The 15169-nt window shown below is 35.7% G+C and overlaps 1 protein-coding gene across 1 annotated transcript; it reads right to left on the minus strand.

The window, feature by feature from the left end:
* Positions 1-669: 669 nt before the first annotated feature.
* b3gnt2l (UDP-GlcNAc:betaGal beta-1,3-N-acetylglucosaminyltransferase 2, like) lies at positions 670-14583 on the minus strand. Its single transcript, XM_065260483.2, has 2 exons — positions 14287-14583; positions 670-4775 (listed from the first exon to the last, which is right to left on the minus strand). Exon 2 carries the CDS (start codon positions 4575-4577, stop codon positions 3297-3299), a length of 1281 nt encoding a protein of 426 aa, XP_065116555.2. The 5' UTR covers positions 4578-4775; positions 14287-14583; the 3' UTR covers positions 670-3296.
* Between the last annotated feature and the right edge of the window lie 586 nt (positions 14584-15169).

Here is a 15169-nt window from a genome sequence, read left to right on the forward strand (position 1 = left end):
AACCAGGGGTCTTCAACTACTCAAATAGCTCAGCAACGCATTCAGCGACCTGGCTTCGATCCCCATCTCATAATGCTTTTGTCACTCCTCTTTGCTTCTACTTTTCTGTATACTCCATATATTTTACTATTTAATCATAACAAATCAGATCAACTGTGTGCCTTCAAGAGAATCAAGAGATCACTGAGAGAATAGTGCGTGGACAGCATCTGAATTCATGCCATCTACAGTAGCACAAGAAATGACTGTGTAAAAGGATGATATCTTAAACATAGTCTTGACCAATCACTACTACATGACATACATGAAACACTTCTATTTTATAGTGATGGCAAATCATTTGTGCATTATAGAGCCACCCTTCATCATGTTAAAGTCTGAAGCACTTGTGTGGTGAGTTGCTAGTGTGAATTTCACAACAATTATTGTTTGCAGGACACTGATCACCTTTCTTGGAACCACAGGAAAAAAAAGTTTTAACTTAATGAAACAAAATGCCAAGAGTATAAAGTACAACAAAAAAAACATTGAACAAGTGCTGTCTTTGAATATGAAAAATCTGGAACTGGAAATGTAACAGCTGGAGAAAGATACAAGTACTGTAGATCTTTAAAATAACTTGCATCGACTGCTCAATAACTTGCATCAGAAGCATAAACAATATAACAATTAAATTTCTGTAATTGACTTGTGTTGTTTATTTAAATTAAATGACAGACAATCTCAATTTCTTTTTTAAAGTAGGCCAGTACACTGCAATAATGGATTTAGATGCAACATTTCTGTCACGTCTTTAACAATATAATTGACATTTGACTTTTCTTTCAAGTTCTTCCCTGTTTTTTTTTTTTTTTTTGACACAATTTTAAATACAAACATGCCCAGAAAAAAGGATTCATACACACAAGGGGTCTCCTGCCTTTTTGTGAGCAAGGGCTACCACAATGGATAAACCTATCTGAAGCACTACGTTTTGATATTTATCTACTCAAAAAGTATTTTGTTTTAATTGTTTATTTTATTTGTTGATATTTTCATCATGTTTAAAATGTAAACATACATAAAAGAAGTCAAGCTAATATAAAAAAATATGCAATAAATAAACATTACAATTGAGACTATTAATAGAATGTGCTTTGATGGGCACCTCACAGACTCTGTGCGGCCAACCTGGTGCACGTGTGCACAATTTTGGAGACACAAACAAAAAAAAACATTTCTATTGTGCTCTTTGAAATAAAAATAAATAAATGAAAAAATCATTACTCACATCCAATCCAGCAACTTATACAACACCTAAAACCAACTTTAAACTACCCTTCTAAAAATGCTTTTTTTCTTGTAACTTTATCTGCTTTATCTGACTAGATAATTTATTCCAAGCTACCACACTAGTATATAAAATTAATTTTTACCCATTACATTTTAAACCTTTAAAGGAAAAATATAATTGCTACTTGCCCTGAATGACAATGAACATCTCTTAGATGGAACATTTTTCTTTAAAATTTTAAACACCATCACCATTTGAAAAAAGGTTACCCTTTCTTCAACTAAAAAATAAAAATATATAAAATGTTCTGTTAAGGCCCAGTTCCTCCTTAAGTTACAAGATCATGCAAATCTTGATTTTGCAATACACTCAGCGTCATTCAAAACTTTGCACTCTTCCAGAGTCCTCGTCCTATCTGGATCAATTCCAAATTTCTGTGTTAGATTCTGTTAGACTGATTCTGTCACAATTAAATCCATGTGTGTATTCAAGATATGGCTGCATAATTATTAGTCGCAACTAATCTTTGCAGAATCAAAAAGTTTTTGTTGATCTGTGTGTGTATTGTAGATAATAATTATGTATATATAAATACACATGCATAACCCCTAATTCATGATTGAGCCAAACTCATAAATGTGTGCCAAGTCCACCTTTGTCAGTTGTAGGAATTTGTCTTGGATAGTTTTTAACCATTCAATGGATTTCTCTTTACAGATATCCACTCACAACTGTGAAAACCCAGCTGAAGAATTTATTTGTGGTTTACTGTTTCTACCTAAAATCATCTTACATAATGCAAAGAACATGCTGTATAAATATATACTTGAGATGTCTAATATTGACTGAGTAAGATTGAAATCATAGTGAAATAAAGGCTTGAAATCAAACCATGAAGCTCTTTATCTTTATTTTTAATAGATTTAAGACTTTAGTTTGGTTTTCACAGGCAACTGAGAGAACGGTTAGGAAAACTTCCCATGAAAGAGCAGGTGGGAGCGACGAGCGAGACTTGCATGTGTATGAGGCCGCTAGCATACACGATGGTAGTTAGCAAAAAGTCCGCTAGCACAGTTTGCTAACAGGACAATACTGGCAAGTGTCTACAAATTCAAGATCTATATCTGGACAAAAATTACATTCATCTCATTTTCAGTGGTGATAACCTATGCGATACCTATTGAATTGACCTTTAGGTAGCAGTTGGCTACTGAAATGAATATTACGGCAAAAGAAAGCTCAGTGAAAAAATTAAATATATACACACACCTTTCTTATAAAAAATACTGGTTGAGTAATTGTCAGCCCATCTTCTCTCTCTCTCTGACCTCTATAGCCTCCATTTTAGTTTCTGATATCCTGACTGACTCTAGTCTTGAGGCTACAAACGGCTGGACGCATGCAGGTATTGCCGGAAATGTACTGTGATTGTACCGAGCCATAATTGTGCTTTATTGATAACTCTTTGGAAGATACATTTAAAATTTTATAACATTACTACTATTACTGCTGTTATTAATATAAAATGACTTCTGGGGGCACCTAAAGAGCTTGAGCCCTTAAAATAGTCCAAAATTGATACATTAGTGTCACTTCATTATAATAAGTGTGAAATATTTTGAATTATGAAAACTATACTCTTAAGCTTTTCAGTGATATATAGTTTGTCAAGATTTATAATGGAATATTAGTGTTATGAATATATGACCAATATTGATATATAATCAATTACAACACATTTATGTGGGTTCAGCGACATTTAACAAGACTGTCACCACATCATTTCTATCATTAAATTGCTTTAATATAATTAAAACTACCTAAGAGCTTTCCAATGATATGTATTTTTTAAGATTTTTTTCATGTTTAGAATAGGAGATTGTGTCATAAATATCCTCATTTTGTCCAAAAATCAAACCATTACAGAGCTTTTTCTCATTCAAAACAAGTTTTATAGTTTCAGGAAGCATACAGTAATGGCTCAACATAATATTATTATTCATGTGAATAATTCATGTGTTTTTTAGCAGGTTAACATGGAGCTATGCATGTTCCTCCACAGTCTCATGGTCTGCTGTGGGGTACGCTGGTGCACCAGGAGCAGGTCATTGTGTACACACGCATTCTCTCGATCTTGTTCCCGAATGTCAAACGTCTGAAAACCACTGTGTTTGACTGGATTGATTCCAAGTGCTTTAAAGCACATTCCCGTGTAGACATCATCAATAGGGAAAAAGGGTATGTAGAAGGAAACATGGTAAAGATATGGGAGAAGGTGTCCAGAAAAGAGAAAGCCACCACCACCGGCATAAGGAGGGTAAGGACCCTCATAAAAAGTCTGAGGTACATAATATTTGATTTTCTGGTCACGTAAAGGAGCCGCATCGGAAATTATCTGCCCTGTGTACAATGACGATGCCTGCGCAGGTTCTAAAGAATGCAAATGATTCAGTATTGCTTGAGTATTGGCAAAAACATCATCATCACCCTTAAACACGAAAGACGCTTGAGGACAATTATCAAGCATCCATTTGAAGAACACATGTTCTTTTAGTGTCAGGTTATAAAATGAGTCTTCAAAATCCCAGACGATAAGGTCTCGAAACTGTTGAGCTTCCAGTGAAATCAGTTGGTCGAGATTGGGATCATCCTGTAATGATCGGCCGAGCAGAAAGACCGTTCGCACCTGCACTCCATTGTCATACGAGCCTTCCCTTCCCCAGGTCTCTCGAACAGCCTGACGTCTCTCGAAGTGGTTAAAGGTGGATTTAATTGCAAACAAAAGGAAAACCTGCTCCGCTTCATTCCCAGACTCACACTTTGTGGGCTGGTCAATAACAACGGGTGGATCTCGACATTCCATGCCTTTTAGAAAGTCTTTATAGAGTGGGGGGTATGACTGAATATCTTGAATGTTAGTTTGCAATAACTCAAAACTCTCAGGCTTACATTGAAACCAGTGACGTGGGTCCTCACGCGTTTGATTTTCGGCAACATCAAACTGCCTGAGGAGAGAATGAAGTTTTCTGTTCCAGTAGGCTCCATTTTTTGGAATATACTTCATGAAATCCTCAGAAATAGTGAGCGGCGGAAGCTCAAGCGGTGTGTCATTTTTGCTTTTCTTTTTAATGATGGGTTTCACTTTAGTAGTCGTGGGTTTTCTATTGGTGTCCGTTGTGATCGATTGAATTTCGATCAGGTCTCTTTGAGGGTGCACGCCATCCTTCAGTGTTGAATAGATGACGACAAGGCAAAGGGTGCTAGCTAACGCTAAAATAAGTAACTTTGAATACTTTACTCTCATTTTACAGCAAATCCAAATCCTTAACCTTGGGGAAAATGAAAGGATGCTTGTTTCTGCAGAAAGTAATGAGAAAATTGACCCCGGAGATTAATGTTTGCACATTTGTTGTTTTACAGCCATGATCCGCACATCCAGATTCACTTCTGAAGAAAAGTCTTTAAAATTGCATTCCCATTGATATCAGGTTCAGCCGCAAGCCTAGTAACCACAAACACAAAAAAATCAGTAACAGTTTAAGTTATAACCTTCAAGGGGTTGAGTATGCAGTGATTTTAGTTTCATTTATTATTCATGTATAAGACACAATGATATATTTACACACAAACACACATTTAAAATTCTATTCTTATAAAATGTTTCACAGACGTACAACTACGCACAAAAATGTTGAAAGGTTCAAATGCACAGGTCTCTCATGGGATGTGAATGTGTAAATTGTTAATCACGTGTGAATCACCTCGGATGTGTGTGTGTCTATTAAGACTCCCCTGGCAGGGCTCCCCCCTCCCACATCGGTAGTTGTACTTCTTAGCCAATCAGATTAAAGCTTACCATTCAACCAATCATAAGCGCATGACTCAAGGAAGACTGCTCTGCGCCCTTTTGCACAGTTTGGCTTATTAAGAACGGAAATAAAACCTTATGCGTGGTTTACATATCCTCGTTTAGTGTTGTCAACGCTGCCTCCGTTTGCAGTACTCTTTGGTATCCGTCCTGTACCCTTTGTGCTTTCATACATACATACTTTGTTTACAGTGCGCTTCGAATGAATGAGGTGTGAATGACACCTTCTGCAGGAAAGCGCCTAAATGCAGGAAAGCGCCTAAACCCAGAAACAATGTAACATGCTGTGTATTGTATTTTGCACATGATACACTTAAGATATTATAATGTATAGATGAGAGAGCAAAGTGTGGTTTAAAGGGATAGTTCGGCCAAAAAAGATATTAAACTCATGATTTACTCACCCCCAAGCTGTCCGAGTTGCATATGTCCATCGTTTTTCAGACAAACACATTTTCGGATATTTTAGAAAATGTTTTAGATCTTTCAGTTGATTAAATGTAATGTTACGGGGTCCATGACCTTCAAGTCCAAAAAAAGTGCGTCCATCCTTCACAAAATAAATCCAAACAGCTCCAGGATGATAAACAAAGGTCTTCTGAGGGTAATCCGCGCGGTGTTGTTGTAGAAATATCCATATTTAAAACTTTATTAAAGTAAATAAATACCTTCCGGTAGCGCCGCCATCTTAGTCGCGTCCGCATTCAGGACGAGTGCTTACGCAGCCTACTGAGGCTACTCTGCTGCTGCTTTGTGCCCCCGCCCTCCGAATTTGTCATACGTCACTAAGAAAAGTGCGTAAACTACGCTAATACTCTCTCCTGAATACAGAGGAGTCTAAGATGGCGGCACTACCGGAAGGTAGTTATTTACGTTAATGGACTTGAAGGTCGTGGACCCCGTAACATTACATTTAATCAACTGAAAGATCTAAAACATTTTCTTAAATATCCGAAAATGTGTTTGTCTGAAAAACGATGGACATATGCAACTCGGACAGCTTGGGGGTGAGTAAATCATGGGTTTAATATCTTTTTTGGCCGAACTATCCCTTTAAGGATGTTCACAATCTCTCACTCCTGTCTTTTGGTATGTTTTTCAGGACGCAGAAAAAGATTCAAAGCAAGTAGATTTAAAGCAAAGGTTATCTCCACATGTATTACAAATATAAATTAACAAGATCACTTGCTGAAGAGCAAAAGTGGGTGATACGATTTGTTAAAAAGTTTACATAAATAGGTAAATGTATGGTTCTATAATAAAGAAAATAAAAACACAATCGTCATGACTTGACTGTGCTAAACAGTTGCAAATACAAACATGCATTTAAACACATTACATATGAGCACATTAAATGCAACAGTAGTCATGGCAAATGTCTCATATGGCAATAAATATCTTCACATACACTGAAAGCAGAAGCGCAACAGTTTCAACGGGGGTATGCGAAACAGAATTTTGGGCCCCTTCCTTTAGATGATTTTTTTGACTTTAGGGTTGTAATCATAGCATAATGTGTAGCTACATAAAAATTACTCCGTTGAGTGCGTTTATTTAATTTTACACTGCTCGACAGAGCATTCCACTTGCATTTGTGACAAAAAATAAAACAATACATACATGCGAATTTGGAAGTAAAAAATTATTTATTATTCGAAAAACAAATACTATTTTAAAGTAGACAATATTCCTGTGATCATTTAAAGGAGATTGCTAAAATAAAAATAATGCATGGAGACTACGACTCATGGTTGCGCGTCATTTGAAGTACATGCACATTTTGGTTTTGTTTACCCATTAACTTATATAATGTAACTGTATGACAAAGACCAAACTGATCCCAAACCAAAGTATTGCCTACGCACATATACCCAAAACCACCGGGAACCCGCCAAGTGCGTAAAACATTGCATTAGGTCATGCTTGCATGCTGTTTTCCAAAGAACCTCACTTTTACTTAACAATTAAAGTAGTTTTATATTAATTTACTTTACATTTTACTACAGTGTTAGTAATTTACGCGTGTAGGATAAAAAAGGAAAAGGTCATTACGTTGGGGCCCCCAAATGTTCCAATGAGCCCATATACTAGGACTCGTGTATTTGTGTGCTGCTGCTGTTTTTTTACTCCTGTTTATTTGTTTTTTATTTTACCCGTCTTTAGAAGAGCACCATGGCATTATTCGCACAAGGACTATTACCGGCACTAATTGTATGGCAGCTTTTTAGGATGTACCAAACTTTTCCACACGTGGAGGGCGGGCTACCGCTTATCTACTCCGCTGTTGTCTCTTCGTTACTCAAAAAAAACAACATTTATTCAACCTGCCCGAAGCATTTAAAATCATACCTCCGCTGCCCGGTATGATCTTTTGCAACGTTCACCTGCGATGTTAAATCAGAAATGTCTTGTCTGCAAGTGTTCATTTATCACAAAATAGAGTAACACGAGTAACCAACTCTTTTAAATTTCAGTTATTGTAACTGCGTTACTTGATTTAAAAAAATACTTCGTTACATGTATATTACCGCTAAAAGTAGGGGAATTACAGTAATGGAATTACTTTATTTTAACACAAAATAACGCCTTAAATGGCATGACACACACAATGTGTAAAAAATTAACACATTTTTTGCAGTGCCCTAACAGCGCCCCTGACTGAAAGTCCCATCTTTCAAACAGTTATTGTTTGGAGAAGTGCATCCTTCAGGAAATTAACCAAGATTTTATTGTAGTAAAAATGTGGTAACCATGTTTTTTGGCAGATTACCATAGTTTTACTAGAAAAGGAGTAGCCCATGTATGAAAGCGCAATGGATCTGAGGTAGCATTTCAGTGTGCAAAATCTGTCCGTAAATGACTTAATGTCTCAAAAGGGGTGGGGAAGTCGCTAAATCTAGAGACCAAAACGTCCTTAATTGTCAACACTGAACGGAGGATATATGAAGCAGGCGTAAGACTTCATTTCCATTCTAATTAAGCTAAACTGAACAGTCTTCCTTGAGTTTTTGTGTATGTATGTATTTATGTATACTTTGTGTGTGTGAATTAGGTTTTATGCATGCATGTGAAACCAGCTACGGCACTGTGCACTGTGTCTTACGCATTCATATTTTTTGTAAAAGCAGATGAACAGATGCTCTTGCCTTTTTAGGAAGTATATCACATATGATTTACTATATAAAGATATTGTGGTTTGACATCGTTATCACGTATCAGTTATTTCTCAGAAGTCTAAAATATATATTTATAACATGCATATATATATATACACACAAACAGGCACACACAAAATAAATACAAACCTGCATACTTTCAAACTATTTTTTTTTTCATTATTATTACTACTACCGGTAGCAGGCAAACAATTGCATACATACATACATACATACATACATATTCATACATATATAAAATGTATATTAAAAATAAGATGTATATATCTAAAATTAAATACAGCCTTATTATTTATTGGAAAACTAATCTCAAGTGTCTCATTAAAAATACAAGCCCTAACCTGAAGTACCGGTTTACTCTCATGAGTATAGCGAACTGAGCTCGGAGACAAGACAACACATCACCTGAGGTAGAATCTGTATTTAAATCCCAAGAAAATGTTACCTGTCTGTGAAAACCCAGCTGATTGTGATTGACTGTTCTACATAAAATCATCTTATACAAAGTAAAGAACATTCTGTAAAAACATAACCTTGATATCTTTAATACTGACCGAGTAAGATCATGTCAAAGACTTAAATCAATGAGTGAAATAAAACTTTGATTCTTGTTATCTTTGATTTTGAGACTTTAGCCTGGCTTTCACCGAAAGGGTCACAAATTGTTCTCGATTACGATGAGTGATTTATAACCCTAATATTCAACACATTTAGATAATGGGTCATGTTATTATTTCTAAATATACTTTACACCCTTTCATTTACTGTACATTTGTTGTTAGGCTCACTGTGGTTGTGCCCTAACAGAGTTGCCTACCTACAGTAATGTTCAAATATGTCCTAATAAGATGTCTAAAAATACCACAAACTTGACACGCAACCTGTGCCTATCCGCAGAGACCTTAAAAGTCATTAATCAAATTTGTGTACTTGTTTATAAACCATGCATTACTTTCTAGCAGTTGTTTTAAATGATACATCACCCTTAAAGGGATAGGTCACCCAAACATGAAAGCGTCATCATTTTCTAATCCTCATGTTGTTGTAAACCTGTACAAATTTCTTTTTTCTGATGAACACAAAAGAAGATATTTTGATAAATGATGGTAAGCACACAGCTGATTGTAACCATTGACGTCCATAGTAGAAAAACAAATACAATGGAATTCAATGGGTACTGTCAACTTTGTGCTCACCACCATTTATCAAAATATCTGCTTTTTTGTTTAAAAGAAAAATGTGAGAAAATTGTTTATCACGCTCTTACAACATATTAATATGATTTATAGGTTAATTTTAAAACACAATAATTATAATGAACATTAATAAGAATAAGTTATTGTTATATATTATTCTCTGTACTAAAACATCTTTGCAATATCAACACCATACAGGAGGTACATACATGACATTTGGTCTGAAATTTTAAAATATTTATAATTTTTATTTATCATAGTTCAGCTTTAACTGTTATTGAACATTTTTTTCTTATTTCGCTTTGAAAGGTTTTACTATATTTTTAACATGGTAAAACCATCTTAGAATGCTGTGCTTCATTAATATACTCTGCATTTTTAAACTGTACATTATTACTGTGGTTGTTAGGCAAAAGATGTTTAAGGAAAAAATGTGTCTAGAAACAGAGAGTGAACAATGCGTGCCAGTAAACCCTGACAGGGAGCACACAAGCAGTTGAGCCAACGGCCACTTTTGTGTGTCAGCTAGTGGTGGCGCTTCTGGCAACAGCATCAGCTATTTGTGCCAGCTGATGCTGTTTGTGGGTACTGATACTATTGTAATTGTTTGCTATCAGTTTTTGTAGGTAGTGTCACTCGTTGTGTGCGTTTGCTGTGTTTTTTTTTAGTTGGCTGCCTGTTTGTGTCGGCTGATGCGGTTCGTGCTTGCCATCATTAATGTGTGCGCACTGACTGTCCGTTATTTATGCAACAAGGTGTTTGTGACATAAGCAATAATGTGTCTAAAAAAACTGTTTTAGTCAATGTGTGCCAGTAAATGCTGACAGCGAGCACACAAAGAAGTCAAGAGTGACAGCATTATCGGTCTCAAAGCAATTTTAGAGTGCCAGCCAGCAACTAAACACGGACAGTGAGCGCACAAAATCAGTGTCAGCATCTACAAACAGCGGTAGCTGGCACAAGTAGACAGAAGTGCCACCACCAACTGTCGCTGTCGTGATTTGAGCTTGCCATCTATCGAGCTTATGGTGATCTTAAAAGTCCAGGGGTAGGCAACATTGGTCCTGGAGTGCCAAAGTGCTGCAGATTTTAGCTCCAACTATGATAAAACCTCACCTTCCTGTAGTTTTCAGGTGACTCTCTAGACCAGTGGTTCTCAAACTGGGGGCCGTGGCCCCCCTGGGTGGCCCTGAGATGGTGCCAGGGGGGCCCTGGTTTAATAACATTTTATCAAATTTATCATAAATTCAGTGTAATTAAATGTCAGAAAAGCTACTAACCAACAGCACTACATTGAATAATTTAATATGTTTTGATTAATTCAAATTTTAAGTTTTGGAATGTTTATGTCATAAATTTTTGCAGGACATCGGCACTCCAGGATCGACGTTGCCTACCCCTGTTACAATCCATTTGAAAATATTGTTACGAACTGACAGTATTCGTCAGTAAATAACTTTTCAAGTAACTTTCCGTGTCCCCGCTCTTGACACAGACATGACACAGGAAAGGCAGTTTCTCAATATGCGTTCTTGTCTGTACTTGTGAAACGCCATCAGTCGTGGCCCAAGTACTGTTCCAATTCTAAGTTCACATAACATGGAATGTATTCTTGATCTGCCCATTTTATCAAGGATGCATCAGGAGGTGACTTGTGTGGACAGAGTTTCCCATAATGCATTTTGCGTCAATGGCAATGGAGCTTAAAACCTGCACAATATTCAAAATATTACTCTGTCTTTGTCATAAAATGTAGTTTTAAGAGCTGTTTGGTCGAGAATATAGACTTAAAATCTGTGGTCGGTTAGTAAAGATGGCACCTATAGCGTATTAAAATTTCCTCTGACATGGTCAAATTATACCCTTCGATTATATATAACTGGCTTTTTGGGTCTCATTTATTTATTTCCGTTTTATTATTCATATGGAGTCTTTTATTTGTTATCGTTTTAATCACATATATTTTTTGTAAATCTTGAAACTGTTCTATCTTAATCACTGTGTTTGTACTTTAACTAGATTTTTTGTGTTTATTTCTTGTTGTACAAACATTTTGTAGTATTATAAATGGTTGTGTTTTATATCATTTTTCATTTTGTTAAAAATACATTAAAGCACCTGTTGTTGTTTTTTTGTTTTTTTTAAGGGGGCACAGTACAGAAATTTGTGCATAGACGGACAATAAATAAATATTATAGCATCGTTCAGTCTTTTCCATGGCGTTCCCAGTTAAATTCCCCCCTGCATTCATGTGAAATCCACAAAAACAAACAAACAAAGAGTTGACTAACTTATGTAAAAATACTTAAATCAATTAATTAAATCGATCAGAATAATGACGTTTATTATTCATGTTATTATTTTCTTATACGTCCTATTTAAAGCAACACTATGTAGTTTCCATGTAAAAATGACTTACAGCTCCCCCATGTGGTTGAAAAGCGCAACAGTGCCTGGTATCAAACACTCTTCTGAAGGCAGGGGGAGGGGCGGGGCTGTGTTTCCTACCCTCCACCGCCACTTTCAGAGTGTGCTTGTAGCAGCTAGGAGGCTGCTCAGGTTGCAAAAACAGTACAATTTGTTCAGTTAAAAGTTGTTCTATCACTGAAATAATTTTAGAGACATTATTTAAAGGTAAAAAAAACTACATAGTGTTGCTTTAATGACTTGTTTAATTGCTTAATTAAAATTATTTCAGATTTTAGATGCAAATTTAATTGTCCAACAGGACTTGGCACCTGCACACAGTGCAAAAGCTACCAGTACCTGGTTTAAGGACCATGGTATCCCTGTTCTTAACTGGCCAAGCAAAATCGCCTGACCTTAAATCCATAAAAAAAAATCTATGGGGTATTGCGAAGAGGAAGATGCGACATGCCAGACCCAACAATGCAGAAGAGCTGAAGGCCACTATCAGAGCAACCTGGGCTCTCATAACACCTGAGCAGTGCCACAGACTGATCGACTCCATGCCACACCCCAACTAAGTATTGAGTGCTGTACATGCTCATACATTTCAAGTTTGCCTAGATTTTTAAAAATCCTTTCTTTGTATTGGTCTTAAGTACTACTCCATATTTCTGAATTTGAGATTCTCTTTAGTTGTCAGTTATAATAATCAAAATAAATTAAAAGAAATAAACATTTGAAATATATCAGTCTGTGTGTAATGAATAAATATAATATACAAGTTTCACTTTTTGAATGGAATCATTTAAATAAATCAACTTTTTAATGATATTATTCTAATTATATGACCACCTGTATAATAAACAACTAACACCTTTTGTTTATTTTATATTTTTTTTTATTGCAAATATTACAAACTTTAAAAATATGTTTATATAAAAGTTTTCGAGGAACGCACTTTTGCACTAAAATGCTACGTCATGTGAGCACGTGATTCCGAATCCGCGTACCAAAATGCATTTAGAAATAGTTTAATACAACTTTCGAGACTGACACATTTTGAACCACACATGTTCTGCACATCGGAGGTTAACTGCACATTACCATACTGTGGTTTGGAAGTTTTGTGAGCGTTTCTGACGACGTACTAATTCTTCAGAAATGCAGAAGCAAGGACCCCGCAACCGCGCTTTAGATGTTGATGACTGCGTTGTTGCGTCTGCCTTCTTCATAAAGTATGTAACACGATCAAAACAGTCGAAAAACTCTGAAAAGTTACAAGGTAGCCGCACAGAACTGATAATATTATGCATATTAAACAGATAAAAAAAAAACAAGTTACAGATTAAAGGTCGACGATTAGCCTATTTGATTTGGAGGCAAAATCCATTTGGCTCATAAAACGTCTGAATCAGCATGACGCCTCTGCACCTTGTTAACCACATAATATTCATATTTTTAAACGAAAACGAGCAGGGTTTTAAATATTATGGTTTATTTTAAAATAGATTAAAATAAGAATAGCTGCATGTATTAGTAATGACGACCTTAAGTACCGTGCTGCTGTTCCGTTTGCAATATAACCGGTCTCGTGTACTTAGCGTTCTTGTTATTGAGACTGAAGGCTTTTTTATATATACGATATTTTCCCATCGTTAAAACTACAATAACAACAACTATCCCAAATTATATATCTTGCACACCCCTATCATGATGATAACTGTATTTATGGATATGAAATTTTATTTACTCAACTGTAATGTTTACTTTAGATCGGTATGTGATATGCACTGTACAAGAGGTAGGCAACAGTTTACCTTAGATATGATATTGTGTTCCTAAAAGCAGGGAAAGTTAAAGATAATGTCCATGTATAGGTTTGACTTGAAATTAATACATCTACATTTTTCTTTCACATAGTGCAGCTCTTCAAATGTATTTCAAAACCTGATGTGGCCCTTGAGTCAAAAATATGTAAAAGTTTAAATTTTCAGTGTTCAACACCACAATTAACGTTAGATCAAAGCGTTCAACGTCAATTTAAAAATGTGTTCGGTAAAAAGAACAAAATCCTTTTTACTTTGTAAAACTTTAAAGGAAAATGAAAAAAAAGAGGCTTTGTTGAATTTAATGTATTTAAGATTTGAGCCTTACACGATCACATATTTTTTTACATGATGTGTTTTCTGTATGTGTATGTAAAATTATGATCTCGTTTGGTGGGTTGTCAATAGGGTTTCGTCAGGTGCGTCGAAATGCCTATGACTGTTATAAAGATCTTATCGTCTCAGATAATTATAGAACAATAAATGCTGATTAATCTAAAGACAAACGCGCGCTTATTATTAACAGAAAGAGACTTACCGTTAAATCGACGCTTACGGCGTAAACTGATGATTGTCACAGTCTGAACATAAAACAAGAAACGCAGTTGACATGTTACCGGCATCCGACCACCTTTACAACTCGACCTCTCCCTTTCGCATCAGTAGCACCTGTGTCTGGTTAGTTTGGTCCTGCCCACACACCTGTGCACTGAATCAAATCCATGGACTACTCACGTTCGACTCCTAAACGAATCTTTATTCAGAACTGATTCTCGTGCGCGTGTCTGCCGTTTGTAACACAAAAGCTAAGACAAGGAAGTTAAATCCAGAGGAAGTGAGAAATGGAACTATAAATCCCATAATACATGATCTAGGAATGCCATTAACAGTAATAATAAATATAATTATGTAATTAAAAATAATAAGTTAACAAATACAATGGGTGCTTCACAAATTATAAAAGAAATACAATTGATTATTAAAGGGATTGTTCACACCCATAGATTAAACGTTTGTCATTACTAATCCTCATGTGGTTTTAACCCGCTTGACCTGATTTTGCAAAGTAAGAAATGTCCTCAGAGCAATTGTGAACCAAGCACATTTTCTTAATCCAAACCGAAAGACTAAAACCAGAAGGAAATGATCAATGAAAAACTATGGTCTATGACAAGCTAATCCTGGTTGTAAGTTTATGATTGAAACAAACTAAACTTATTTCTAAAATCTTTTTGGTTGGTTGAAATGTTGTCCCAGTCAGTGTTTATTCTCTATCTGAACTGTTGTTTAAGCAGTTTTAGGATGTTTTAAAATAAAGTGTGACATAAGTCAAAAGAAGTTTTTTAAGTTATTTTTACTATGGGAGTGGATGTGACCTAGGCGGTCACTGGGGATCAAACAACAAGTGGGGGAGTAAATAA

This window comes from Paramisgurnus dabryanus, chromosome 9, assembly GCF_030506205.2.
Source record: "Paramisgurnus dabryanus chromosome 9, PD_genome_1.1, whole genome shotgun sequence".
Lineage (NCBI taxonomy): Eukaryota > Metazoa > Chordata > Actinopteri > Cypriniformes > Cobitidae > Paramisgurnus > Paramisgurnus dabryanus.

Coding starts and splice junctions, on each gene's coding strand:
- b3gnt2l (XM_065260483.2), bottom strand. CDS start 4,577: ATGAGAGTAAAGTATTCAAAGTTACTTATTTTAGCGTTAGCTAGCACC.